General features: G+C 37.6%; 1 protein-coding gene across 1 annotated transcript in view; it reads left to right on the forward strand.

Annotated features, from left to right (window-relative positions):
- Positions 1–27,507, forward strand: part of DNAH11 (dynein axonemal heavy chain 11) — a 313,801-nt gene that overhangs the window by 268,633 nt on the left and 17,661 nt on the right. The window contains exons 67-75 of the mRNA XM_087428734.1: positions 3,002–3,166; positions 4,878–5,018; positions 11,033–11,203; positions 13,179–13,301; positions 14,545–14,738; positions 15,905–16,053; positions 16,888–17,015; positions 20,724–20,951; positions 26,031–26,222. Of these exons, the coding sequence (XP_087284860.1) occupies positions 3,002–3,166; positions 4,878–5,018; positions 11,033–11,203; positions 13,179–13,301; positions 14,545–14,738; positions 15,905–16,053; positions 16,888–17,015; positions 20,724–20,951; positions 26,031–26,222 (1,491 nt within the window). The remainder of the gene's footprint in view (positions 1–3,001; positions 3,167–4,877; positions 5,019–11,032; positions 11,204–13,178; positions 13,302–14,544; positions 14,739–15,904; positions 16,054–16,887; positions 17,016–20,723; positions 20,952–26,030; positions 26,223–27,507) is intronic.

A 27,507-nucleotide genomic window follows, 5' to 3' on the forward strand; every position in this document is an offset into this window, starting at 1 on the left:
TTTCTGCCTCATGTATTTTGACACTCTGTTGTTAGAGACATTCACATTAAGGATTATTATGTTTTCTTGGAGAATTGTCCCCTTTATCATTACATGATACCCCTCTTTGCTCCTGATAATTTTCCTTGTTCTGATGTCTACTGTGTCTGAAATTAATATAGCTACTCCAGCTTTCCTTTGATTAGTGTTGGGATGGTATATTTTTCTCCATCCCTCTACCTTTAATCTATCTGTGTCTTTATATTTAAAGTAGATTTCTTGTAGACAACAGATAGTTGAGTCTGGGTTTTTTTAATCCACTGCATCAGTCTCTGTGTTTTAATTTATGTATTTACACAATTTACATTCAAAGAGATTATTGATATAGTTGGATTAATATCTATCATATTTGTGATTGTTTTTTATTTACTGCACTTGTTCCTTGCCCCAGCCCCCACCGTTTTTGTTTTTTCTTCACTTTCTGCATTCTCTGGTTTTAATTGAGCATTTTATATGATTCCAGTAGCTGTCCTCTCTTAGCATATAAATTATACTTCTTTTTAAAAAAATTTTAGTGGTTTCCTTAGCATTTTCTATTTACATTTACAATTAAGATAAGTCCACATTTAACTAACACTATACTGCCTCATGGGTAGTGCAGGTACCTTTTAACAGAGTATTCTCATCTCCTTCCTCTCATCCCTTATAACATTGTGGTCATTCATTGCATTTATCAGTAAGTTATAAACACTGAATATGTTGTTGCTTTTATTATTTTAAACAAACAGTTATCTCAATTAAGAGTAAGAAAAATAAAATACCTTACCTTCATTTATTCCTTCCCTGACATTCTTTCTTTATGTGGATCTGAGTTTCTGACCTATATCATTTTCCTTCTCTGTGAGAAAAAAATTTTTTTTGGCATTTCTCGTAAGACAGGCCTACTGGTGACAAAATCCCTCAGCTTTTGTTTGTCTGAAAAAGTCTGTATTTTCTCCTTCACTTTTGAAGGATAATTTGGCAGGACACAGAATTCTAGGTTGATGTTTTTTTCCTTCAATATTGTAAATATTTTATTCTACTTTTTTCTTGCTTGCATGGTTTCTCAAGAGAAGTTTCCTGTAATTCTTACCCTTTTTCTTCCATAAATGAGGTGTTCTTTTGTCCTGTGGCTTATTTCAAGATTTTTTCTTTGTCTTTGATTTCCTGCAGTTTGAATATGATATGCCTAGGTGTAGAATTTTTATTATTTGTCCTGCTTAGTATGCTGTGAGCTTCCTAGATCTGTGATTTGGTGAATGTCATTAATTTTGGAAAATTCTTAGCCATTTTACCTCCAATATTTCTTTTGCTCTTTTTTCTCTGTCTTCTCCCTTAGGTATTCCCATTATGCGTATGTTGTACTTTTCGTAATTGTCCCACAGTTCTTGAATATTCTTTTCCTTTCTTTTTTTCCATTCTTTTTTCTCTTCACCTTTTAGCTTGAGAAGTTTCTACTGACATATCTTCAAGTTCGCTGATTCTTCCTTTGACTGTGTCCAGCCTACTAATGAGCCCATTAGAGGCAGTCTTCATTTACGTTACAGTGTTTTTTTATTTCTAGCATTTCCTTTTTATTCTTTCCTAGAGTTTTCATCTCTGTACTTACATTGCCCACGTGGCTTTGCATGGGCCAAGCATGTCCACTTTTACCATTAAAGCCCATAGCATATTAAGCATAGTTATTTTTAATTCCCAGTGTGATAATTCTGAAATCTCTGCCATACCTGTGTCTTGTTCTGAGGTTTACTTTATCTCTTCAGACTGTTTTTTTTTTTTTTTTGCCTTTCAGCATGCCTTGTACATTTTCACTGAAATCCAGACATGATATATTGCATAATTTGAACTAAAGTAAATAGAGCTTTAGCGTGAGGTTTTATGTTTAAATGGCTAGGAGTTAGGCTGTGTGTAATGTTTACTGAAGCTATTGGTGTCACAGGCTTCAATTTCCTTGTTTTTGTCTCCCCTGTGTCTTTACATTTCCCTAGAAGCTCCTTCTTAAATAGAGTCTGTCTTGCAGCTTCGCCGTTGTAATCCATTATTATTCTACTGGAGTCTGTTAACATGGTGGTAAGAAACCGTGGACAGGAAGCATTCTATAACCTTACAATTAAATCTCATAGTTTTCTAGTAGGCCTGAATCACCGGGCTTTGACCTTCAGAAGAGTTTCTTATTTTTATCTCCCCTGTGAGAGAAAAGAAGTCTAGAGGAGGCTGAGTTGTCTAATCACCGTTCCCCCCAGATCAGATAAGGCTCTGGTAAAATAATTTCCCTTGAGGGCAAGCTTTTGTTAAGAGAACAGACAGCTCTTAACATATTTTAAATGGTTGCTTTCCTCTGGACATATTTCAAAATCATTGCCTTTCCCCTTCCTCTGCCCAAAGGAGGAGTAGATATTTTTCTGATCTTCACTGTGAGAACCTGGTGAGTCTCCTGGAGGTAAATTCACAGAAGTATGGAGGGCTCCCTAAGACTGGGCCCTCACAAGTTTTTAACTCTCAAGCTCTGGCTCTAGCAATTAGCCAATTACTATTTAAATGTTCCTCATAAGCTGTGATTGTCTGTATTTCCCCCTCTGTCCAGATTTCAGGGTAGTAGTTTGCCCAGTGACCTCAGTTCTCTGAAGGATATAAGAATTGTTGATGAGCTTTTTTCCTGTTGTGAGAATGGAAATGATGACTTCCAACTCCTTAGATTTGAAGCAGAAACCAGAAGTTGCTTCGTATAGAATAGATTCTTTCTATAGGTTCATGATGTTGAATGATTGTGATAAATGTTCATACTCTAGACCCCAGAGTGCAGCAAGATCTTAACATGCCTTCTGAATTGTTTTTAAAGAATTTTTAAAAATTATGATTAGTACAGTTTTAATGTTAAGCATGTTTTATTACATATGATTCCGTGAAATTGATGATGAAGGAAACTCTGCTTAAAAACATGAATTTAACCACCATTTCTCACACTTTTCTTGGTTGTTGTTAGTTGGTTTTGACAAAGCACCAAAATGACTTTAAGATAGAGCTGAAGTATCTGGAGGATGACCTCCTTCTGCGCCTCTCTGCAGCAGAGGGGAGCTTTCTAGATGACACCAAACTGGTGGAGAGACTGGAGATGACAAAGGCGACTGCGGCAGAGATAGAGCGCAAGGTAGGAAAAGGCAAAGGACACCTGGAGGGTTTAATGCTCTATTTGAGTGAAGTGACTGGGGAGAAAATGTAATCAAACTTGGTATTTCTCTCAGAGGACTGACTTGTGGAATTCAGGTCATTTAATACACTGCCTTTAAAAATTGGAGTGTGTGGGGTCCTGAATAGAGATAGAAATGGTTGAACTTATGTTTCTCCTAATTCAACAGAGATCCAATGATTCAAATTAGACTCTGTTAGGCTATTATTTTTTCTGAGTGACCAAATATGAAGAAAATTGGGGGCCTGCTGGCTTACATGGTCTAAAATCTAAAAGGCTTAGCGTCCAGTTCTGGCAGACTGACATCCTACAGTCTCAGCACAGGTTTCCCAGGCTGTTGTGCATTTTAGAGAAATACTTAGAGCTGAAGTTTTGTTTACAGGCCTTCAGTGGTGGGAGTCTGAGCGAGCGATGGTCTCCTGCTGTACCCAAATACATTATTTGCCCTGGGAAAAAGACATTTTCTAAAAGCCAGTAAAAACTTTTCATTGAGTAGACATCCTGCTGAACGTGCAACATGTGTCCTGATATGCCATATGCGTGGTGTGCACTTGGGACTTTCACAAGTGGCCATTAACCCATAAAATTCCATTGTTTCAAAATAAGAGGAATTCTTATTTGCTTTGTAAAATAGCCTCATTACTAAGTAATCTGTTAATTACCTAGCTGAGGCTGTGTCACCACACATCCAAAATATTTGTCTTAATTTAAGCAAGGAAATGGAATTCCAAATTACTCTATCCTTTTAAGTAAGTGAATTCTAGGTGGCTCCTAAGATGGTAAAGATTAGAGCAATTAAGTAAATTAGGTCTTAGCTTTGAAGTTAACTTCTAATTGTCTCCTAAAATGTCTCTTCCTATCTTCTTAATATATCACCATGTAGCGACTTCTCTCTTGGCTCTACATTTTATTTCCTTTTATAGATAAATATGAGGAATCAAGTCTATTAAAAAGGTTGGAGAAATACTGCATCTTATAAAGCTATTGGACCAGCAGTCTTAGATACAAGTCTTAGATAAAAGAACTAGATTTTTGAGCCTTCAGTAAAAATGAATATGTTGGTTGATGGTGTGTGTTTTTTTGTTTTAATTATCTCTCTGAATGTACCCAGAGGCTAAGACATAAAGATAAACTAAATGGAAACATATGAGCATATGGATGATCTGGTGCAAAGTCAGAATTAGACAGTCATGAGAGTCTTCATATAAAGGCTTTTTAGTAAGCATGGCTATTGGATGTATTATTGACCTTGGCTGCTTTTGTATACCTTGTTGACTAATAAAGTTATTGGCATTGAATTGACCCAGCAGACTTTTAAGAGCTATCCCTGGGAGGTGATATAGCTGGGTTATTAAGCCCTGAAAGAGAGAGGGGAGACAGGAAGGTGACATTACTCAGAACAAATTCTATAGAACCAAAACAATCAAGTTTGTTTAATCTGTAACCATAAAACAGCTAGAGTTATATCCATACTCACTGAAAACTCAGTTTATGAAAAAAATTATTTAAAAATATGAATTTAATAATTTTAGAAAAACTCAAGCACACAGATGCCACACGTTATCTATTTTAATACCAATAATTTCTCACTTCAGATATGTCCCTTCTATCACTTGGATAAGTATAGAGAATATGAAGAGTAAGTGACTTATGTTGTTTGATCCCTCCATAGGTGATTGAAGCTAAAGAAAATGAAAGAAAAATCAACGAGGCCCGAGAATGTTACAGACCAGTGGCAGCGAGAGCATCACTTCTTTATTTTGTTATTAATGATCTCAGAAAAATCAACCCCATCTATCAATTCTCTTTGAAGGTAATGATGAATAGGCTAAGAAAAATTTTAAGCTTTATGAGTTCAACTTATTTATGGAAGTTTAGGATTTATTTTATTTTTTTAATTTTATTATTTTTTTTGTGTGAGGAGGACTAGCCCTGAGCTAACATCCAATGCCAATCCTCCCCTTTTTTCTTGAGGAAGACTGGCCCTGGGCTAACATCCGTGCCCATCTTCCTCTACTTTATATGGGACGCCACCACAGCATGGCTTAACAAGCGGTGCGTCAGTACATTCTCAGGATCCGAACCTGCGAACCCTCGGGCCGCCGCAGCAGAGCCCGTGCACTTAACCGCTGTGCCACTGGGCCGGTCCCTACAATTTATTTTTAAGCAATCAGTGCATCCAGTAAGGAGTCACGAGGATCTAGCTACCAAATAAAACCCCTCAAAAACAACCTCATTCTCTCAGTAACTTTCATTTGTAATTTTTAATAAGGCTTCAAGATAATTAAACTATGTGACATCATAATACATTTGTTTTTGTTCTTAAACAGTCATACAGAGTTTATTATGTATAAGAGAATTCTCCTTGAGGCTCCTATACTTTCTTTTTGAAAATGTAGGTGTTTTATAAAGAGATTTTCCATATTATTTGGTATAGAGGGAGAAAGCATGAGAACGACTATTTATTAAGCAACTATTACGTGCAGGGTGCTGTCATGCTTTGGTTCATTTTTATGCCTGAAACATCTCAATAAAGTATATTATTTTATTCCTATTTTTAAAAAAAGAAAGCTACCATTTTCAGATTGTAAAATAAATTGCCCAAGAATTCACATTTCATAATAGTAAGAGCCAGGATTTGAACACATGACTGTTTGATTCCAAAGTCCATGCTCCTTACTTTGCACCATTCTGCCTCTGGGCAGTATCCATTCATTGTGTTTAAACACGTAGTTATGGAGATCAGTCATCATACCAGATGCTGTGCTGGTCACTTAGTGTACAGTTTTGAAAAAAACAGATATGAGTGGAAGTATATAAGGGTGTGTGTGTGTGTATAAAAGTGATAAGTACAATGAGAGAGAAAAATAGGGATGAAGGGGCTATTTTACTGGGGGCTCAGGGAAAGCCTCTAAGAGGAAGTGACATTATAGCTGATTCCTGAAAGATAAGTAGGATTTAGCCATAAAAAGAGTGTTTGGAGAAAATAAGGATGTGTGAGATATGAAAGAGTTTGGGATTCCAGGTAGTAAATGAATCTATGTGGCTGGAAGGTAATGAGTGAGGGATAAGATGGCAAGACACAAGTCTAGAGAGGTGGGAAGGGTTAGATCACATGAGACCTTGTAGGCCATGTTGGGGATTTTGGATTATAGTCTGTGTGCAAAAAGAAGCCGGTTTTAAGCAGATGACTGATATGATGACAAAAGACTCAGAAGTGAATAGCCTTGTGATATGATTGGAAGCTAGAATAATTGCCTCTTGGAGATGGATTGGATAGGGGCAATAATGAAGAGGAAAAAGTCAAGAGTAACTAGCAGGTTTCTAGTAGTATGGAACTAGTGTGCAAAAATTCTGAGAAGCACAGGGTGGTTGGATTTTGGAGCAGCCACAGTGTATAAGGAGAATAATAAAACTCAGTAGTGTCAGCTCAGTGTTACCCAAATACCAAAACGAGACTAAGGCATTACAGGAAAAACTACAGAGCAGCCCCGCTCATGAACATTGTTGTAAAACTACTCGAAAAGAGATTGATAAATTGAATCCAGCCACATACAAAAAACACAATATATTATGCCCAAGCAGAATTTATGCCAGGAATGCAAGTTGATTAAACATTCAAAAATCACACAATGTAGTTCTTCATATTAATAGAATAAAAGAGAAAAACCATATGATCATTTCAATGGATGCAGACAAAGAACTTGACAAATTTCAACACCTGGTTAAAAGAAAAAAGTCTGGGCAAACTAGGAATAGATGGTAACTTCTCAACGTGATAAAGGACACCTACAAAAATCTACAGCTAACATTATACTTAGCGTTGAAAAATTGAGTGCTTCCCCTTAAGATCAGCAACAGGACAAGTATGTCTTCTCTCAATACTTTTATTCAACACTGCACTGGAGGTTATAGCCAGTGCAATAATACAATAAAAGGCACAGAGATTTAATAAGAAGAAAAACTGTCTTTTTTTCATAGATGACCTGATCGTGTATGTAAAAATGATAAGAAATCTACAAAAAAGGTTTCTAGGACTAAGAAGTGAGTTTTTAGTAAGATTGCAGGATATAAAGTCAGTATGCAAAATCTATTGTATTTCTATATAGGAGGAACAAACAATTGGAAAGTAAAATTAGTAACTCAATACTATTTACAATAGCTTCCAAAACCATGAAACTCTTAGGGATAATTTTAACAAAGTGAATACAAGATCTGCCTACTAAAAGTTACAAAACATTGTTGAGAAAATTAAAGAAGGCCTAACTACATTGAGAGTATACAATGGTTATGGTTTGAAATGCTCGATATTATTAAGATGTCAGTTCTGTCCAAACTGATCTATAGATTCAATTCAGTCTCATTCAAAATCCCAGAAGGCTTTTTTTGTAGAAATTGGCTATCCGATTCTAAAATTTGTGTAGAAATGCAGAGGATTTTAAATAACTAAATAATTTTGAAAAAGAACAACAAATTGGGAAGACTTACAGTACATGATTTCAGACTTCTTATAAACCTACACTAATTGGCCTAAAGAAAAATACATAGAACGATGGAACAGAATAGAGAGTCCAGAAGCAGACCCACAAATGTATGGTAAACTGATTTTTGGCAGTGATGCCAAGACAATTCAATGAGGAAGGGATAGTTTTTATAACAAATAGAGCTGGGACAACTCAATATCCAAATGGAATAAAATGAACCTCAACCGTTCTATCACACTATACTCAAAATTAACTCAAAATGAATAAGCTAAGCTTTAAAATTCCTAAGAAAAAAATATTTGGGCGTTGGGTTAGGCAAAGATTTCTTAGGATACAATATGAAGGAAAAAATTGGTAAATTGAACCTTATCAAATTAAAAAATTTATGGTCTTCAAAAGACATTGTTAAGAAAATGAAAAGGCAAGCCACAGACTAGTAAAAACTATTTCCAACACATATATCTAACAAAGAACTTGTATCACAATATATAAAGAACTTGTACAACTCAATAATAAGACAAACAACCCAATCAAAAAATAGATTAAAGATTTGAACAGACATGTCATATACTAAGACATATGTATTGTTCATAAGCACATTAAAAGAATGCTCAACAGGGCCGGCCCCGTGGCTTAGCGGTTAAGTGCGCGCGCTCCGCTACTGGCGGCCCGGGTTCGGATCCCAGGCGCGCACCGATGCACCGCTTCTCCAGCCATGCTGAGGCCGCGTCCCACATACAGCAACTAGAAGGATGTGCAACTATGACATACAACTATCTACTGGGGCTTTGGGGAAAAAAAAGGAGGAGGATTGGCAATAGATGTTAGCTCAGAGCCGGTCTTCCTCAGCTAAAAAAGGAGGATTAGCACAGATGTTAGCTCAGGGCTGATCTTCCTCACAAAAAAAAAAAAAAAGAATGCTCAACAGTCATCAGAGAAATGCAAAGTAAAAACAAAATGAGGTATTACCATATAACCAATACATGGCTAAAATTTTATAAGATTGTCAGTAACAAGTGTTAGCACAGATATGGTACTGCACCTCTCTCATGTTACCTGTGAGAATGCAAAGTGGTAAAACCATTTTGGAAAACAGTTTGGCAATTTCTTATAAAATTAAGCATACACTTACAAAATGATCCCTCATTTTTACTCTAGGTCTTTACCCAAGGGAAATGAAAACATATGTATTTACAAAAACTTCTTCATAAATGTTCATAGACACTTTTTATTCATAATAGCCAAAATTTGGAAATGACCCAAAAGTCGAAGAAGTGAATGGATATGTAAATCCAATATAGCCATACAGTGGGATATTACTCACAATATAAAGGTATGAACTAATGATACACACAACATGGATACATCACAAAAACATCATGTTGAGAAGAAGCCAGGCACCAACAAGTACATACTGTATGATCCCAAAATGAACCTACAGTGACAGAGACAGTTCAGTAGTGGGCTGGGGCTAGGTGAGAATTGACTGCCAAGAGGCACATGAGAACTTTTTGGGGTGCTGTGAATAGAAAGATTCTATATATTGCAGTGGTTGTTACTGAAAAATATACATTTGTCAAAAGTCATCAAACTGTACTCTTAATGGGTGTGTTTTATTGTATGTAAATTAAAACTGATTTTAAAATGTAAATATGAAATGACTGCTTTGTTAACGCCTTCTTACCAATATTTACACTATGTATCTGTCACTGTAGGGTTTTACTTTCATTCAAATGTATATAATTCAAGGCAAATCGGTCTTTGGTCCCTAGTCCCTGTCCACCAGTCAAAAAATATATTTTATATTTATAGATATTTAGGTATGTTTAGATATATATTTAAATAAATAGATATATAAAAATGTATATAGCCCATTATTACCAAGGCATGAAATAGAATAACAAATATTGAGAGTGATTTTTAAGAGGAAAAAGAGATAATCAAAGGGCATCCCACATGTACATGGATGGAACGACAACAATAATAAAGCAATCTGTTAAAAAAATGAGCAAAGGACTTGAAATAGACATTCTCCAAAGAAGATATACAAATGGCCCACAAGCATATGAAAAGATGCTCAACATCACTAATCCTGAGGAAAATGCAAATCAAAATCACAATGAGATACCATTTCACCCCCTTAGAATGGCTACTATTAAAAAAAAGAACACAGAAAATAGGTGTTGGCAAAGACAGGGAGAAATTAGAACCCTTGTGCACTGCTGGTAGGATTGTAAAATGGTGCAGCTACTATGGAAGACAATATGACAATTCTTCAAAAAATGAAAGAAAGAATTGTCATATGATTGAGCAATTCCGCTTCTGAGTATATACTCAAAAGAATTGGAAGATGGTCTTAAAGAGATATTTGTACACTCGTGTTCACAGCGGCATTATTCACACAGTCATGTGTCACTTAACGATGGGGATACGTTCAGAGAAATGTGTCATTAGGCGATTTCGTTGTTGTGTGAACATCCTAGAGTGTACTTACACAAACCTGTATGGTATAGCCTACTACACCCCCTAGGCTATATGGTACTAATCATATGGGATCACTGTCGTATGTACAGTCTGTCATTGACCAAAACATTGTTATGCAGTGCACGACTGTAACCGAAGGTGGAAGCAACCCAAATGCCCATCAATGAATGAACGGATAAACAAAATACGATATGTACATGCAGTAGAATATTATTTAGCTTTAAAAAGGAAGAAAATTCTGACACATGCTACAACATGGATGAACCTTGAGGACATTATGCTAAGTGAAGCAAGCCAGTCACAGTAAGACAAATACTGTATAATTACAGTGTATAAGGTGTCTAGAGTAGTCAAACTCATAGAAACAGAAAGTAGAATGGTGATTTCCAAGGGCTGGGGGAAGGGGAAATGTAGAGTTGTTGTATAACAGTTTCAGTTTTGCAAGATGAAAAAGTTCTAGAGATTGATTGTACAACAATGTCAATATACTTAATACTATTGAATGGTACACTTAAACATATTAAGATGGTAAATTTTATGTTTTGTGTATTTTACTACAATTAAAAAATATATATATATTTTTAAGTACACAGGTAGAAGGAAAGAGGATGATGCACTTCAGTGACTAAGGAGGAGGTGTGGGTAGATTTTATGGAATGATGTTAATAGTAATAGCAGCAAACATTTAATGAGCACTTACCATGAACCAGGAACTGTTCCAAGAGCTCATATAATCCTCATAAAAATCCTGTCTTCTCTCCCCAGAGATAAACCTTAAACTGGAGCCCTGTGTGTCTGGGGCTAGCTAGACATCCAGGCACCAGTTTTCACCCTTTAACACTCACTTTGAATTCCCCAGGCTTTCAACGTGCTGTTCCACAGAGCAATTGCACAGGCTGACAAGGTGGAGGACATGCAGGGGCGCATCTCAGTCCTGACGGAGAGCATAACCCACGCCATCTTCCTCTACACCAGCCAGGCGCTGTTTGAGAAGGACAAGCTCACCTTCCTGTCCCAGATGGCTTTTCAGGTGAGGAAATCAGTCATTCGAAAGCATCCCTAGAACCAAAATCACACATCTCTGTTTATGATGCACTTTACTTCTGCTGAAGGGAAGCACAGACACCCTCTTTGGAAGCCGTTGCTGGCATGAGGAGAGCCTGAGTTTCCCAGAGGGAGCTTGGGCATATGACAACCTTGTAGTAGGTCGGCGCGTTGGTTTGGGTGAATGTACACTTTAAGCAACCACATCAGCTATCACCCTGAAAAACAGATTGATGAGACATCCTCCTCATCTTCTCAGATCCTGTCCAGAACCTCCCAGGTACTACCAGGGAGCTTCTTTGAGATCAGAGTTATGAATCCAGATCCGAGTGGTCCTAGGAGTTTCTCAGAGCCCCTTTAAAAAACAGTGAGTGAGGGCTGGCCCCGTGGCTTAGCGGTTAAGTGCGCGCGCTCTGATGCTGGCGGCCCGGGTTCGGATCCCGGGAGCGCCCCGAGGCACCACTTCTCCGTCCAACGCGAGGCCGAGTCCCACGTACAGCAACTAGAAGGATGTGAACCTATGACGTACAACTATCTACTGGGGCTTTGGGGGGAAAAACTGAATAAATAAAATCTTTAAAAAAAAAAAAAAAAAAAAAAAACAGTGAGTGGGTAAAAAGAGCCCCAGGTTTCATACTCCCACCTTCAGTAGAGACCTACTACCCCTTTACTTTTTTTGATAGGGACTTCTGCAAAAGATTTTTTTTTAAATAAAGGTGCCCATGATAAGAAGAAGACATTGAGGACCACATGCCTAGATGAAATAAGCATGTTCGTTTTTAGTTCCTTTGCTGTGTAACTTTTTCCATCAATCCAAATCTTGGTGAAAGGTCACTGACTGATCTATGTTGCGTCCTCCAGAGTGCCTGGCCCAAAGAAGGCATTTTATGAATACCCGCTGTTAAAAATGATAAACCATCACTTCTCTTTCAATATTTTCGGTATTCGTAGATTCCTTTGGATTAAATAAGAATATTTGGGTGTAGGTATTGTATAATGTATGTGATAAACAGGAGCAAGGCATTGCAAAATCAAGTTTTTTTAATACATATTGCTCATTAACAATGAAAGGCGAGGAATGATAATACATGACATGCACACACATACATGCACATCTGTTTAAAACATCCCTGTGGAAGCCACAGATAAATTAATTTATCTCAAATCCTGACAATCTACATAAATCAAAGCTTCATATATGGGCAATTATTTGTTTTGGAAATTAAGGAAAAATTAATAAAATATTATTACCACCCATAATGTATTTTGAAAATATCTAGAATTTTAAAATAGCATAAAACTCAAACGTTTTACTTGTTTAACTTTATAAGGTGCTATAGCTTTTATGTGGAAATTAGGACTATTTCATTTGTGCCCCCAAAATGTTCTATGGGCTTATTATCAATTCTGTAATCAGGGTGTCTAAAGTTTGTTTCAATTCCTGATGTGTTTAGTTGTATCTAGGAAACAATAATTTCCAGTTTTTCTGAATATAATCTCACATATAAGAAAAATCTCTCATACATCTCATAGTTTATTGGATGTAATTTCTATACCAGGACTAACTTATAATACTAGTTTTACTTTCTGTTTAGTAATTCAGTCCATTGTCATCTGAGGCTTTCTCAATTTGTATAACAAGTTTTAAGACAAGTTTGATCTAATAGTAGAAGACTAAATATGAAAGTATATTTCAAATATGTTGCTAATAGGCATAGGTGTTAAAAATGGAATAAACCAGCCTTTGTAATTATTTTCTATTAGATTTCTGATCAAGGTTTTGAGATCATGGGCGTAATCTAAGATTCCTTATTTCAGCTGTAGAACAGATATATATCTATAGGAATGCTTAGCAGATGTGGTTCTGCCTATTCAGTCATATCTGTTAGGTCATGACTGCCTCCTGTGTCGTGATTTTGATGTAAACCAAATGACCCTTTTCAATTTTGTGTACTCTCAAGATTTTGTTGAGAAAGAAAGAGATAGACCCTCTTGAATTGGATTTCCTGCTTCGATTCACGGTTGAACACACTTACCTGAGTCCTGTTGACTTCCTAACTACTCAGTCATGGAGTGCTATAAAGGTATGTTAGGAACATGGTTCTTCAATTTCTAAATCTTATTTAATCTCAGTTCTCTCAAATGTAGAAATGTAGTTTAAAAATTACAGGTGATATACACCATTTCAGTAGTAGAAATATGCTATATATAATGTGATGTTTTTAAATTAATCTTTGTATTACTAAATTGATGAGTTTCTTATTTGGAAGTAAAGGAATTTTTGACCTATTTATGGGTGGAAAAGTTGTTAATAAATATGTATAGCCTGCAGGACCTTTGGTAAAAGTCAAGGAATATAAATGAATATTTTTTTCAATTTACCTGAATCTAGTTTCTTTATTTGGTTTTTTTTTTACATAATACTTCTCCACTTTTTCCAAATAGTTTTGTTAATTACACAACACTATGGTAGTTTATTCTCATTATAAAATGTTTAAGCAGAACAGAATGTTGTAGAGAAAAAAGTGATAGTCATTCTTCAACCCCAATTATCAATCCTTACCCCATTTTTCTGTCAGAAGATCCTGTTGTTAAGAATTTATTCTCCCAGCCTCTGGAATTCCTTAAAGATCCTCATCATATGCTAAGTTTTGCCCTACTCTTTTGTCTAAAAGGGAAATATATCTATGCATTGAAAATAACTGTTATCCCTTATTGTTATAGTATGTTTCGATTTATTTTTTTAAATAGAATTCTTAATTAGATCTAACTTGAGAATTATAAATTCAAGTTCAATGGTATATTGGTCAGAGTTTCAGTAGAAAACATATAGCACATTCAAAAGAGTGATAAAAAAATGGTTAACAAAGAATATATTTTCATAATATGGGAAGAAGGATAAAGGACTCAACCAAGGATGGTGATGGAAAAAGGAGGAAAAGGAGCAATTACTGAAATGACTGAGAAATGAAGTTACGGGAGAGAGCCAGCCTATAGGAGCTGTGGCATTCAGTAAAGGAACACAGCCACTGCCAAACTGTGTCACAACAGGGAAAGAGCTGGGGAAGAAATACCTCTGCCCCTCTCTTCAGCTTTCCAGTCTCTTGCCAGTGCCTTCTATTGGCCAAACCCAACCAGGGAACTGAGTTCAAGTAATCCTTAGAGATCACCCTCTTAGCTGGGAGTAAAAGGTACAGAGTAAATCTGGAGAGGAAATAAAGACAATGCAGCACAACTTGTGTACATAGGATTCAATACCTTCATAAGTCTTTATCTCACACTCTAAGCTATTGTACACACCATTCCTGTTTCCCTGTTGTATTACAGGCAGTAGCCCTTATGGAAGAATTTCGAGGCATAGACCGAGATGTGGAAGGATCTGCCAAGCAGTGGAGGAAGTGGGTAGAATCTGAGTGTCCAGAAAAAGAAAAGTTACCGCAAGAATGGAAGAAGAAAAATTTAATACAGAAGCTGATTATTTTGAGAGCAATGCGCCCCGACAGAATGACATACGCTCTCAGGTGGGGCAGTCAGCAACTTTGGAAATGCAAGTTAACCTAGAGGAAACTTAGTCTTGGGGGCTAGGAGTATCTGATGGAGGCATTTACGGTCCATATTGATGAGAGGTGATTCTGCTGAAATTTTGGTATTGTAATCACTACTCTTGTTAAAATTTGCTAGACAGTGTGCTAGTCTATAGGCAGACTCAGCACATCCTCCCTGAAAAGCTTTAGGGGAAACAGGGGAACCGGTGGAAATATTCCAAGAAGAGAGGTGGGTGTCAGCAGAGTTTAGAGGCCAGGAACATGCATTATCCAAGTGTAAGTTCCATCGTCTTTATTCAGTGATGGCTTTTTGGTTCTGAAGATTTTGCACATCAAACAAAAATGAATTCTTTCATATAGATACTCATGGTCCTATAACTTTACAACCAACGCACTTTAAAAGCAGAAACCTCTGTCTACATCTTGGTTCAAGTGTCCTTTTTCTTTGCCCTGTTGGCTTCAAAATGGTATTCTGCTGCTTAATTCACACAAGTCATGTTCTAATTTGAATTCACCAACCAGAGTTCTCAACTTCCTTCCCTCTCATGCTCCTCTTTCTTCAATAGTATTCATGTGCCTTGAGTTTTTTCTTTTGCTTTGTCTAGTTCAGCCAATTTCTCTTTGCAGAAGCCTCTGCCGCACCCTACTTTACAAGTTAATTCTGCTTAGTAGTACTTACTTTGTGCTAAATCTGATGCTGCTGGAAAATAATCCCTGCTTAATTGAGCTTCCCTGTGTTAGAAACACCCCAAAAAGCATTTGTATATTCATGAGAAGCGCAGCAGGCTGGAAAATTGCACTGTGGCAAATCTAATGAACTGTTAATAAGTAATGGGGGATCTAGCAGGGTACTTGGGGGGTACAAAGCCATATGCAGGCAGCTGATGGTACTCAGAGGGGGGTCTCAGTAGCCCCCCAAAATGGAACGCAGGCTTCTGATCTTCAGAGCTTCTAAAGCAGAGAGGGATTTCACTGACACTAGTGCATAAATCTCGTTGGATTCATATTGTCACTCTTACAAAACATCCCAAGTAATAAACATGGTTTGCTTCCTTCCAGCTCATGGTTTGAGCTGATCCAAGTTGTGACACTTTTCAAGGTCAAACCGCTGATCATGTTTTTTGCATTATTCTTTTTTATAGGAATTTTGTGCAGGAAAAACTGGGTGCAAAGTATGTGGAGAGGACCAGATTGGATTTAGTTAAAGCATTTGAAGAAAGCAGCCCAGCCACCCCAGTATTCTTCATCCTCTCTCCAGGAGTAGATGCCCTTAAAGACCTAGAGATCCTTGGTGAGTGGCAAGGAGGCTTACCTGCCCGCCCTCCCTCTCACCCAACACCCGCCGGTGTTCACAGTTCACAGTTATCTTAGTGCCTTTTTTCTCCATTTGTTGGAGATTGAGTGTATGGAAAATGTAAGGCTAATAACACCATAGTCTGAAGATATGTTCAAATGGAACATTCCTCTGGTTGGTGTAATGCAAGTTTCTTTTGTACTGTTTTCCACCTTTTGACTATATGAGGGCCAGAAGGCAATTTTCTCCATGGTCTTGTAATCTTGTGACCCCTGTGACTAAATAATGGTCATTAGAGCAAGTCTATTCGATTGTGCAAGGCACTGTCGCTTTGTGTTTTGGATTGCTATTCCCCACGGCCTGCACCAAGAATACCAGGTTAATACAGCTGTGACCTGACTGTGCTGATTCAAGCACGGCCTCACAAGGTGAGAGGCTCTTGCATTTACTCAATGAGCCGATCCATTCAAAAAATGATGTGATATCTACCACATGTTGCTCCTTTTTATGAGGGAAATGCTTTGCTACTCCTGCAAGAGTTTATAAAGCTCAATAACAATGCTTGCCATCTATCAAAATGTCAAAAGCTTCATTACCATAAAACCAGAGGAACTGATTTACACAGGCTTTGCTAATGCTTGCAAGGAGGCAGCTGTTGAGAGCTCAAAATGCTGCTTGTTGAAATGACAGAGGTTTAGTTTGGATTCTTTAGGAAAGTGACCTAGAAGGTGGCAGCAGTGACCACAGATGGACATTGGGCCACAAAACTCCAGATTCTTCTCACCTCTCCTTGATTCACTTTTCCTCTCATCGTGTTGTATCCTCCTACAGGCAAAAGACTTGGGTTTACAATCGACTCCGGAAAATTCCACAACGTGTCTTTAGGACAAGGTCAGGAGACGGTGGCAGAAATGGCACTGGAGAAAGCTTCCAAAGGAGGACACTGGGTCATACTCCAAGTGAGTATCACATTTTCACGGAAGACACTGGGAATGAACACAGGGGATGGGCCATGTGGAGCTGCCCTGCCCAACGGGAATGATCTTTTCACACAACACATGGTGATTTGCAGAGTCCTAGGGGTTCTCTCAGTATTGATACCTCCAAAGGTGATAAGAGACTCTGCTGACAAGGATGGCTATCATCTTTTGAGAGATTTTCTAGCCATTGTGCTTTAAAATGAAAAATATTAGAGGGAGACCCATCATTCTCTTGACTTACAGATATCTGGGACACTCCAGTAGTGCTTGAGGACAGACGTGCTTGTATAGACTGCCAACACCGTTGTCATAATATCTCACGTTTGCATCTAGCTTTAAAGTTGACAGTGTTTTTTCATATATTATCTCAAACAACTCTGAGTCTGCCCTAACTAGTTGTATAACATTCCCTTTGTTTGTAAATTAAGGGGATTAGAGTAGATAAGCCCTTTATCCTTTCTAGGGCTAACATTATAAGGGTCTATTATTCTACAACCCAGTGTCCTCCCCGGTGGGTCCCTTAGCTGGGGATTCTAGCAAGAACCAAGGGATCAATGGAGCCCAGGCAAGCTTTAGGGGGCACCCAGGAGCTGTGCTGACTCCTTCTATAATAAGGCACACTGGCTGTCTCAGCAGTTCTGGAAATGGCCATTTGATTTGTAGCACAGTGATCCCAAAGGTTCTCATTTATGTGCTAGACTCTTTACTAGGCAATCTCTCTAAACATTACAGCAAAGCTGCAAAGACAGGTATTGGCATCCCCTTGTAAAGATGAGAAAAGTGAGCCTCAGAGTGGTCTGGAGAGCCTCATGGCCACACAGCTGGAAAGCGGCAGAGCTGGTACTTGAGTTCAGATCTGTTTGGCAGCAAGGGACATTCTTTCCACTAGCTCACACTGCCACCCTCATGCAGATATGACATTGGCCTCTCTTAGTGTCTCCAGTATCCAGGGTTGATGCATTTTGCATTTCTGCTTGAAATAAAATTGGAATCACAAAGAAGCTGCCCAGAGTCCAAGCAGAATATAACCTTTGGGAGAGTAATGCCTACTGCTTAGACGAGACCTCAGGTGACTTGGGATGGTGTGTCCCCTTCTGAGGCTCACAGAGTCAGGCAACTAACAGTGGAGGGTTTGTTTTTTTTTTGGAGATAGCAGTTGTTGCCCCGATAGTTGGGTGGACGCTGAGACCTTCCCACAAAAGATAAGAGTTCTTTGAGAGTTCTCATGCGTCCAGCAGCTCAGACCGGCGAGAAACTAGCAGGGGTATAGTCATCCTCACAAGTACATAGTATTCAAAGTAAAACGTTTCTGTTATTTTTATATCTATGCTAAGCTACCAGTTGCCCCCAAAAATGCAAGTTGTAAGTTTTACCATAAAAAAAAAATCTTAGAAGACCTTATTTTGTGAAGGATCTGCTTTTGGACATCTTTTCTAGACCTTTGATTTTTGTTCTTAGTGGTAAGCCAGTAACTTAGAATGTAACTATTTCACTGTTTCACTCTATACACAGAATAATTGGAGAGGAGAGACTATCCCAGGCTTTTGGCTGTCCCAGTTTCTGGAGGTTTCTAGTATCCTGTTGATTGGCGATTAAAAGTGAAGCAGGATTTTGAAGAAAGAAAAGACCAGCATAATGGGAACTTGTTATATCATTTGTAATTTACATTAAATTATATCAGCGTAGGCATATGATATGTATGCACATGTTAATGAGTTCCTAACCAAACTCTACAATGGTCAATTACTATGATCAGATATAGCCCCTCTAGGTATATTTAGCTAGCATTTTCTCAAGCACCCACACTCCAGAGAAAACTATTACAAAGGTAGCAGGCTAGCAGCTGTCTTTATCTCAGATGCACACCACATTGTGAATTAACATAATGGATCTTAAAAATCATTTTTCATGGGAAAAATGGGTGGTTTTCAAGATATGTGGATTGGCTAAAATGTGGCACAGGCATTGCTGCCCTTGGACAAATAGGCAGAAGAATCTAGCCAGTCCCAAAGCCAGTATCCTCAAGAATGTGCCCAGGCTGGATTCCCAAAGTGTGCCTGTGTTCAACGTGGCTCATTTGGAGGTTTTTCTGTCCCTTGACTCCAAAGTCACTGCCTAGAATATTTTTACCTATGTTTCAAGTAAATTTTTCAAGTAATGTATTGTTGTAGTTCATAATAAGGTAGAGAATTAAGATGTATTTGAGCTTACAAAATAGGTTTTTTTTTAATTGTTTTTTGTTCTTGCTTATTTGTATGAGGGGCACAATTAGGTGCGAGAAGCACTTTCATTATAATCTAGTAACAAGCATGTAGGGGAGGAAACTTAGATCCCTTACCTACTGTATAAGTTTGCTAAGGTTGCCATACCAAAGCATCACAGATTGGGTGGCTTATTCAACAGAAATTTAATTTCTTGTAGTTCTGGAGGCTAGAACCTGAGATCAAGGTGTCAGCAGGGTTGCTTTCTCCTAAGGTCTCTCTCATTGGCTTGTGGATGGGTGTCTTCTTCTTGTGTCTTTGCATAGTCTTCCCCCTGTGTGTGTGTCCTAATCTCCTCCTCTTATAAGGACACCAGTCATATCGAATTAAGGCTCACTCTAATGACTGCATTTAGCCTAATTGCCTCTTAAAAACTCTATTCCAAATACAGTCACATTATGAGGTACTGAGGGTTAGAATTTCAACATATGAATTTGGGTGGACACAATTCAGCTCATGACACCTACTAACGTTCAATATTTGCCAAGGGGAAAAAAGCCTACTAACGTGAACAACTGAATCAGCATAGGTTTTTTTAGAGCAGAACTGTTTCAAAGAAAGATACCTGCATTACTATTCCCTTGCCTGTTTGCCTTCATTCTCTGTATTTTTGTAGCTATTATCATCTTAAGCATCTTTCTTTGTTGGAAATAACTACATATTCCTGGAGGTGATGTTTCAATCACTATATCAAGGACTTCTCCAAAGCCAGAGAGCTTCTGAAGTATGGCCTTTATACCTCTCTCACTGCACCACTACCAAGCTGTACTCTGTGGGTGTTTAGTATTGGAGGAGCAAATTTGTGAATCATAAAACTGAAAATCAAAGAGTGATGATGGTGACATTCGTTTCTTTCATGATTTCTGACAGCTCTAGGGTTTAAGAAAAATAAAAGGTTAGGAATACACAGAGCATCTTAACAAAGAGTGATTGCTTTCATTTTCAGCTAGCCTTTCATCCCTCACATCCTTTTGAGTCCGTATACTAATAAGTAGGAGTTGGAGTAGAGGAGGTTTCCATCAGAAACAATGAAGTGGGTGATCAGGTACATTTCTTCCTGGCTTTTAGTTTTTATACTTGATTAAACTAACCCAGATAAGTCTCAGTAATTGAATTTGAACTGCAACAAAGAAAACTATCAGGAACTCCATCTCAGAAGTGATTGGTGGGTGTTAGAAAGTAGGTAAGTGTGTTAGAAGGAGATTTTGGTTTACAAAGATAAACTTTAGTTTACAAAGAACACTTAATGTGTTCAATGTTCAATTCTGTTTTGTTTTTTGTTTTTTCCTAACATGATAATAAAGGAAAATTTAAATCATGGTTCTCTGAGTTTTCAGCACATTTACATATAGGAAAATGTTTTAATCCTATAATTTAAGTAATATATTTCAGTTTCACAGGAATTATAAGCCATACTATCTTTCAGAATGTCCATTTGGTAGCCAAGTGGCTAGGAACCTTGGAGAAGCTCCTTGAAAGATTCAGCCAAGGAAGCCACAGAGATTACAGGGTTTTCATGAGTGCCGAGTCTGCACCCACACCAAATGAACATATCATCCCTCAAGGACTCCTGGAAAATTCCATTAAGATTACTAATGAACCCCCCACAGGAATGCTGGCCAATCTGCATGCTGCCCTCTACAACTTTGATCAGGTAAGGAAGCAGAAGCCTGGTCTGAGGCTAAAGTCATGGTCTTCTCACAAGACTGTGAGTCCATCATCTATCTACTCATTCATCTCATGCAGAGGATGGAGTGAAATCTCAATGTCCTTGTGTGTGTCTGTGTGTGTTTCAATATCTTGAAAGGATTGCCCGTCATTCCCTATTCCAATCACTAGAAAATATATTTAACTTTCACCCTAAAACTACAGCCACATGTTTAAGGAGAATGAACTCTGTACCTTTTGAGGAACCTGATTATTGAAGACAAAGATGGCAGACTAGTATCTCTTAACACAGAAAGAGGAAGAGCCATTGTTATTCTTGTTGATTTTGAGGATGATGACAACAATAATGACATGGGATGTGTTTCAGTATGATATTTGATATTTTCCATCTGGTTTTGATATTAGTAAATTTAAAGTCCTCCTTTTGAGATTATATCCATACTGCATTTTTATTTATAATTCATTTCTTTCCAAAATAAAACAGAAATAAATTAATATATATATAAGTTAATGATACCTCCATAACCATTAGTTTCCTTGTCCAAATTATGACATCTATCTGTATCATAATCGAGTCTTTCAATTTCCTTTGTTCCTATTTCTCTGAGTTCCCATTCCTTCCTCTAATTTCTTGGAAATCCTTGGTAAACAGCATTCTCATTAGGAGAAGCAAAATGAGGCCTAAAGAGGAAATACATATGACTTGGTGATAAACATTCAGCCTCCTGTTAGAAATATTATCATTCTCTATGAAGAATGCCAACCTGCTTAACTTTTTCTCTGGTACCTTCTGGGCCAATACCCAAAACAACAGGATGAAGGAATTATAATAATTGGCCTATATAGTTTTGAAGAATATAGTTGAATTACTTACTCAAATAATTGAGTAATTTGTAGCCTACATAAACGCAGTAGGCTGTAAAAAGAAGGCACTCAAAAAATCTTACTGAATCTATTACGTTTTTGCAGTATGCTTTTTGTGAACTATGGCAGGCATGTATTTGATTTTTTTTTATCATCCCTTAATTTATAATTTCTAGCCATTTATGACATTCTCAAATTCTTTCCCAAAGTAAGGACAAAAGAGGAGTTTGATACATTTAAATAGGATTTATCTAACTCCTTAAAACAACTGGCTTTATTGTGAAAAGCAAGCATTTCATCAACAAATATGCTTCAGCCCAATTCTTTCAGCTTTTTTTTTTTTTTTTTTGGTGAGGAAGACTGGTCCTGAGCTAACATCTGTCCCAATCTTCCTCTATTTTGTATGTGGGATGCTGCCACAGCATGGCTTGATGAGCAGTGTGTAGGTCCACGCCCAGGATCCAAACCCGCAAACCCCGGGCTGCTGAAGTGGAGCACGCGAACTTAACCACTACGCCACTGGGCCAGCCCCCTTCAGCTTTTTTTAGTGAGGGCTCCTCTGATAATCTAATAAAACTATGGACACTTTCCCCAGGAAAATGCACATTAAAAATTTTGTTGCCTATAATCATAGGGATGAACACATCCCCCAAAGCCTATGCATGAATTCCTTCCCCAGTTAAGAACAACCTATTCTAGTTTATTCATGAAAGTATTAGCTCTTTCGATTGCTATCTGGAAAGCCACTTATATTAACTGAAGGTTACATTTATTGGAAAGAACTTCAAGGGGGAATACTTATCTAGTGGAAAGGATCCTCTGAAATATTAAGACTAAATTAGATCATAAGTCACAAAAGCAAAGATAATCAAACTGATTCATTAAATAAACTTCCCATCAAGCCTATTTTAGCCAAAACCAACCAACCAAATAAAAACTGTAAAGAAAATCTAAAGTTTTTAGGAGTCTTTTATGAATGCTGCCATCATTATGTTAGAAAATAATGTGTGGTTTTCATTCAGATTATGTAATTCAAGGGTATTAGCCTATGCTCTCTGGCTATCTGTGAGTAGGTTCCCAGCACCCTTCTATCAGTTAGGTTGGCTACTTATAAAAGAAGTATAAACAACAGAGGCTTAAACAAGGTTAAAAAGTGTTTCTGCCACATGAGAATTCTAGAAGTAGGTCATTCACAGCTCGTATGTGTCACCACAAAGTTGTCATCAACCCACTTCTTTTACAGTTCACCACTCCACCATTTCTAGGATGGGCCTTGGCATGGTCCCAGGTGGCTGTGAGTGTTGCAACCCCCATATCCATGTTCCCGACAGAAGGATGAAAAAAGGAACAAAGAGGACAAAGAGAACATGTTCACTTTCCTTAAAGATGCTTCCTAAAAGTTAATACACAATACCTCTCCTTTCATCTCATTGGTCAAACTTAAGTCACATTGCATTACCTAGCTGCAAGAGAGGCTGGGATAAGTAAATTTATCTTGGGCAGCTATGTGCCCAATGAAAAGTCAGTGAGAAGACACTTTAGGGCAGGCAGTTAGTGGTCTCAATCACAGACCTCCTCCTTTTCCAAGTCTCCTTGTAACATCCTGGGCATTCTGTGTTGCTGCCATGGCCCTATGTTGCTGAAGCCTGTTACATGGACAGAGAGTGATGAACGCCATCTGCCATGGTACTCATTTGCTTTAGTAAATGAGTCTCAGTTACTCCTGTAGCCCTTCTCAGATGAGAAAAGTGCCCAAGGGATCTAGACAACTTAACTGTTCTGTTTGGGTGTTTTTGTTTTGCATGTTTTAATTTTCAAATCAAATTAAATCTGAAATTTTAATCTTTCCCAAAATCAGAATTTACCTCCAAACTTTGACGTGTATTTATAATGAACAAAGTTCATTTAATATTAGTCCTTTATTACCCAGAGCATTCCAGAACATTTATGTAAATACGATCGTTAAGTGACCAAGAGGTAAGGAACCATTTCTTGTAGGATGCTGCCTACCTATGCCTCTTTCAGCTCAATAGCATCTGCTTCTTGAAGATGATGTCATAAAGGAGTGCTATTTGGGCTCCTTTCATACCCAGATAACCAGATTTTTAAAGTAAGAATATGGATTTCTTTTTCTGTAAGATTTGCAGCAGAAACAAATAATTGGTCTTTGTGCATGTAAAATTGGTATCTGTGTGCATACTACACTGTTAGGTGTGTGCAGATGCCTGTTCTCTGTTCACAGTGCTGTTTATAGCTGTTATATTTTCTGATATTATTTTGCTCGTCATTTGGTTTGTAAAAATATAACTGACCTGAAATGTGGAATGTTAGGTAGACTCAGACTTTTCCTTAGGAAAGCTTGATTCGTATTTTCTTCCAGTGGCATTTATATTATCAGAGCATAATGAAATGGGCCTTAACTTATGATTTTTTTACCACTGAGGATAAAACTAAGTCAGTTATATGAAATATAGATGGAATTAATATACTTAGTTATTGTAGTACTTTGGGTTTTCTGTGGACTATCTGTAATTTAGTGAAGTGTTAGTGACTTGTTAGATCATAATTCCTAAATAAAATTTTGATACTTCTACTTGGTCTCCTAAAAATTCCTTACATTTAAAAGTAGTACATTTTTATATCCTTCAAGAGTAATTCCAATTAAGTGGTTTCTCTTCTTTCACAAGCTTGCTTTTATTTGATATTTAGTTGTGGAAAAGTTATTTTTAATTATTGTATATTTTCAAGCCCCATAAATTATCTAGAAATGGCCTAGTGATTTAGAATAACCTAGTGATTTAGTTAGGTCTGCACTGTATGTGGCCTGGCCAATTCTAGAAATATATTTGTTGGTAACCCTGGATTCTGATGAAAGTGATACTATAGAAAGCAACCAAAAAGTTCTTCTGGTCCTGGACCAAGAGAACGAATCTAACCTTGGTTTAGACTTTTACCATAAGTCCCCTGGGAGACCAGATCTGAGCTCCCACCCCAAAGGTGCTAAATAGACTTTGTTGATGGCCCAAGTTGGCAGATCCATTTTAAATGTAGAATAGCTGTAATTTTGCCATTTTAAAGGACTATGCAGGAAGGCACAGATTTGGTCTTATCTTCCTCTGCTGCCCAACATCAGCTGAAGGAGTAGTCCTCAACTTTTCCTTGTTTGCCTCACAGAACGGCCAAATCTGAGAATCGGTAAAGTATTACCTTTAAGCCATAGATTGGATGGCTGTTTTTCACCTTTTAATTTTATGGCTGTGGGGCCATAACCATATCAATGTAGCAGGCCAAGATTCAACTTTCCCTCTGCATCTTCAAAAAAATCTTAAAGATCTAGTCTACAAGGTCTATATTTTTCATCTTCCATATGCCATTCTATCATCCCAACAATGAGTTTTACTTTTAGTCCACTGGAAGGAAACCGTTTGTCGTGGTGATTGTATTAGTTAAGGGACAGTATAAAATTATAGTTATTCAAACAAGATAATTTCTGTCACACATACTTGGCAGCTCTGTTCCATGAGATCAGCCACACACCCAAGCCAGTGGGTGCCTCTACCATACCTAACTCATGGCTTCCACAGTTGTCCAACCATCATCATTTCTAGCCCCAAGAAAAGAGAAAAGAGTGACAACCAGAGGAAGCAGTTTCCTTTTAAGTAAATGACATGAAAGTTGCACACATCATTTCTGCTCAAATTCTGTTGGCAAAAAACTTGGTCATATGGCACACCGGGCTTCAAGGGAGGCTGGGAAATAGTTTTTTAATGGATGGCCATGTTCCCAGATAATCTGTATTACTAGTTAACCCCGGTGTTAACTAGTATTCTGCTACAATGATGAAACTAAGACGATGTCCTTTTGTCATCCAGATTTTACAAGGAAAATTTTGCAGGGGAAAATGATCTCAAGCAGTATCATCAATGGTCAGAATGAACTGTCTCATTTTCTAGTGAATTTAGAAGCATTCAGAAGAATAAATGAAGCAAAATAAAAGCATTCCTCTTAAATCAACAGGCTGACAAACGCCAAATAGTTAGTCTCCTATTATGCTCTCATAGGATGGGCAGCCATGCTTAAAACTGCATGTTACCTCCGTCCTAGATCTCCCTCAAAGTTCTATACGAGATTTTTGAAAACACAGATCCTTGCCCTTGGAAACCATACAGATGGATAATCAAACATTTTTCTTTTCTCCCAGGATACACTTGAAGTATGTTCTAAGGAGCAGGAGTTTAAAAGCATCCTCTTTTCTCTGTGCTACTTCCATGCCTGCGTTGCCGGGAGACTGAGGTTTGGCCCCCAGGGCTGGAGCCGCAGCTATCCCTTCAATACCGGAGACCTCACCATTTGTGCCAATGTCCTCTACAACTACTTAGAGGCAAACCCTAACGTAAGTGCCAGTGGTCAGATAACCTCTTCCAAGAAGTGTACTGAATCTGTCAGTCTTTGGGCACTATCAAAATAGACAATAATTTCTCTTTTCAAGCTATTATTGAAATGGCTGACACTATATATGCATCTTCTGCCAAGTGTGAAAAGAAACCAGATCAAAGGTTTTCTAGCAATGGATGCTCAAACTTCATAAGATAGGTCAAACCAGTTCTACATCAGCAGCTTAGTGCAAAAAAAAAAAAAAAAAAATGTCCTTCATTATGTTAACAAAAACAGTGGTTTACATGTGCATATATGCCAGATTCATTAGGCAGGTAATGAAGCATTTGCACAAATGTAATTACATACAGCAATTCTGACAGTTCATAACACTGCATTAATAATCACTACAATTAGTTCTGATGATGGAAGCAATTTACAGCACGTCACATGTATAAATAATGGTGCATTTCCTACATATGTCATTATTATGTATTAAAGATGCCACCTTGTTGTGACTTTCTCAGTAATGTTCCCCTTGATTTGAAGTTAAAGGTAGATGAACGATTTTATTTTGGAGCTAAAATGTGTTTTACAGATGGGAATGGGAATGGGAATGCTTCATCAAGAACATTTGTGCAAACTCTTATAAACCCAGTGACTAGATTTCAAAAAGGAAGAACCATTCGTAAGGATTTTCTGGCTTAGTTTTCATAAGGGGAACTTTTTCCATTAAGTTAAATCTGTTTAAGTTGCGATATATTGTCAAAACCACCCAGGTGTTGTGCTCTAGGCCACACTTTCTATAAAGCATCTTTAAAACAACTCAGCCATGTTTTTATGTATAAATGGTTGTTTTGTGTTCTTGTGATACCATTGTTACAATTTTGGTTATCAAAGTTTTCTCAAGCTTCAAAGGTTGACTGCTATCAGAATACGCACACTTAGTACATAACATGGGTATGTTCTCCCACGGAACACATTTTGAATAAGTTGTATCCAAAATAAATGGCTTTAATGTGGTATGTGAGGATCAGTTTTCCATGTCTATCATTTTTTTTAATTTATGAAATTAAAAAGTAAGCCTGCATACTTTGAGCATATTTTTATCATTCTAATAAATAGTATTTTGTGTTGAGGCTGATACCAGGAATATTATCCTATTTCAGCTGAATCCCATACATGATTGAGGTAGAAATCAAGGGGAGAAAGAGAGGAGTTGACACTTATGTTTCTCTTCAGCTCTCACATCCTGAGACTTGGCAACACCAGTTGGCCATCTGAATTGTGCCGCATCCTGCTGC

This window comes from Ceratotherium simum, chromosome 1 (assembly GCF_057802395.1).
Source record: "Ceratotherium simum simum isolate JZ-2026a chromosome 1, ASM5780239v1, whole genome shotgun sequence".
Lineage (NCBI taxonomy): Eukaryota > Metazoa > Chordata > Mammalia > Perissodactyla > Rhinocerotidae > Ceratotherium > Ceratotherium simum.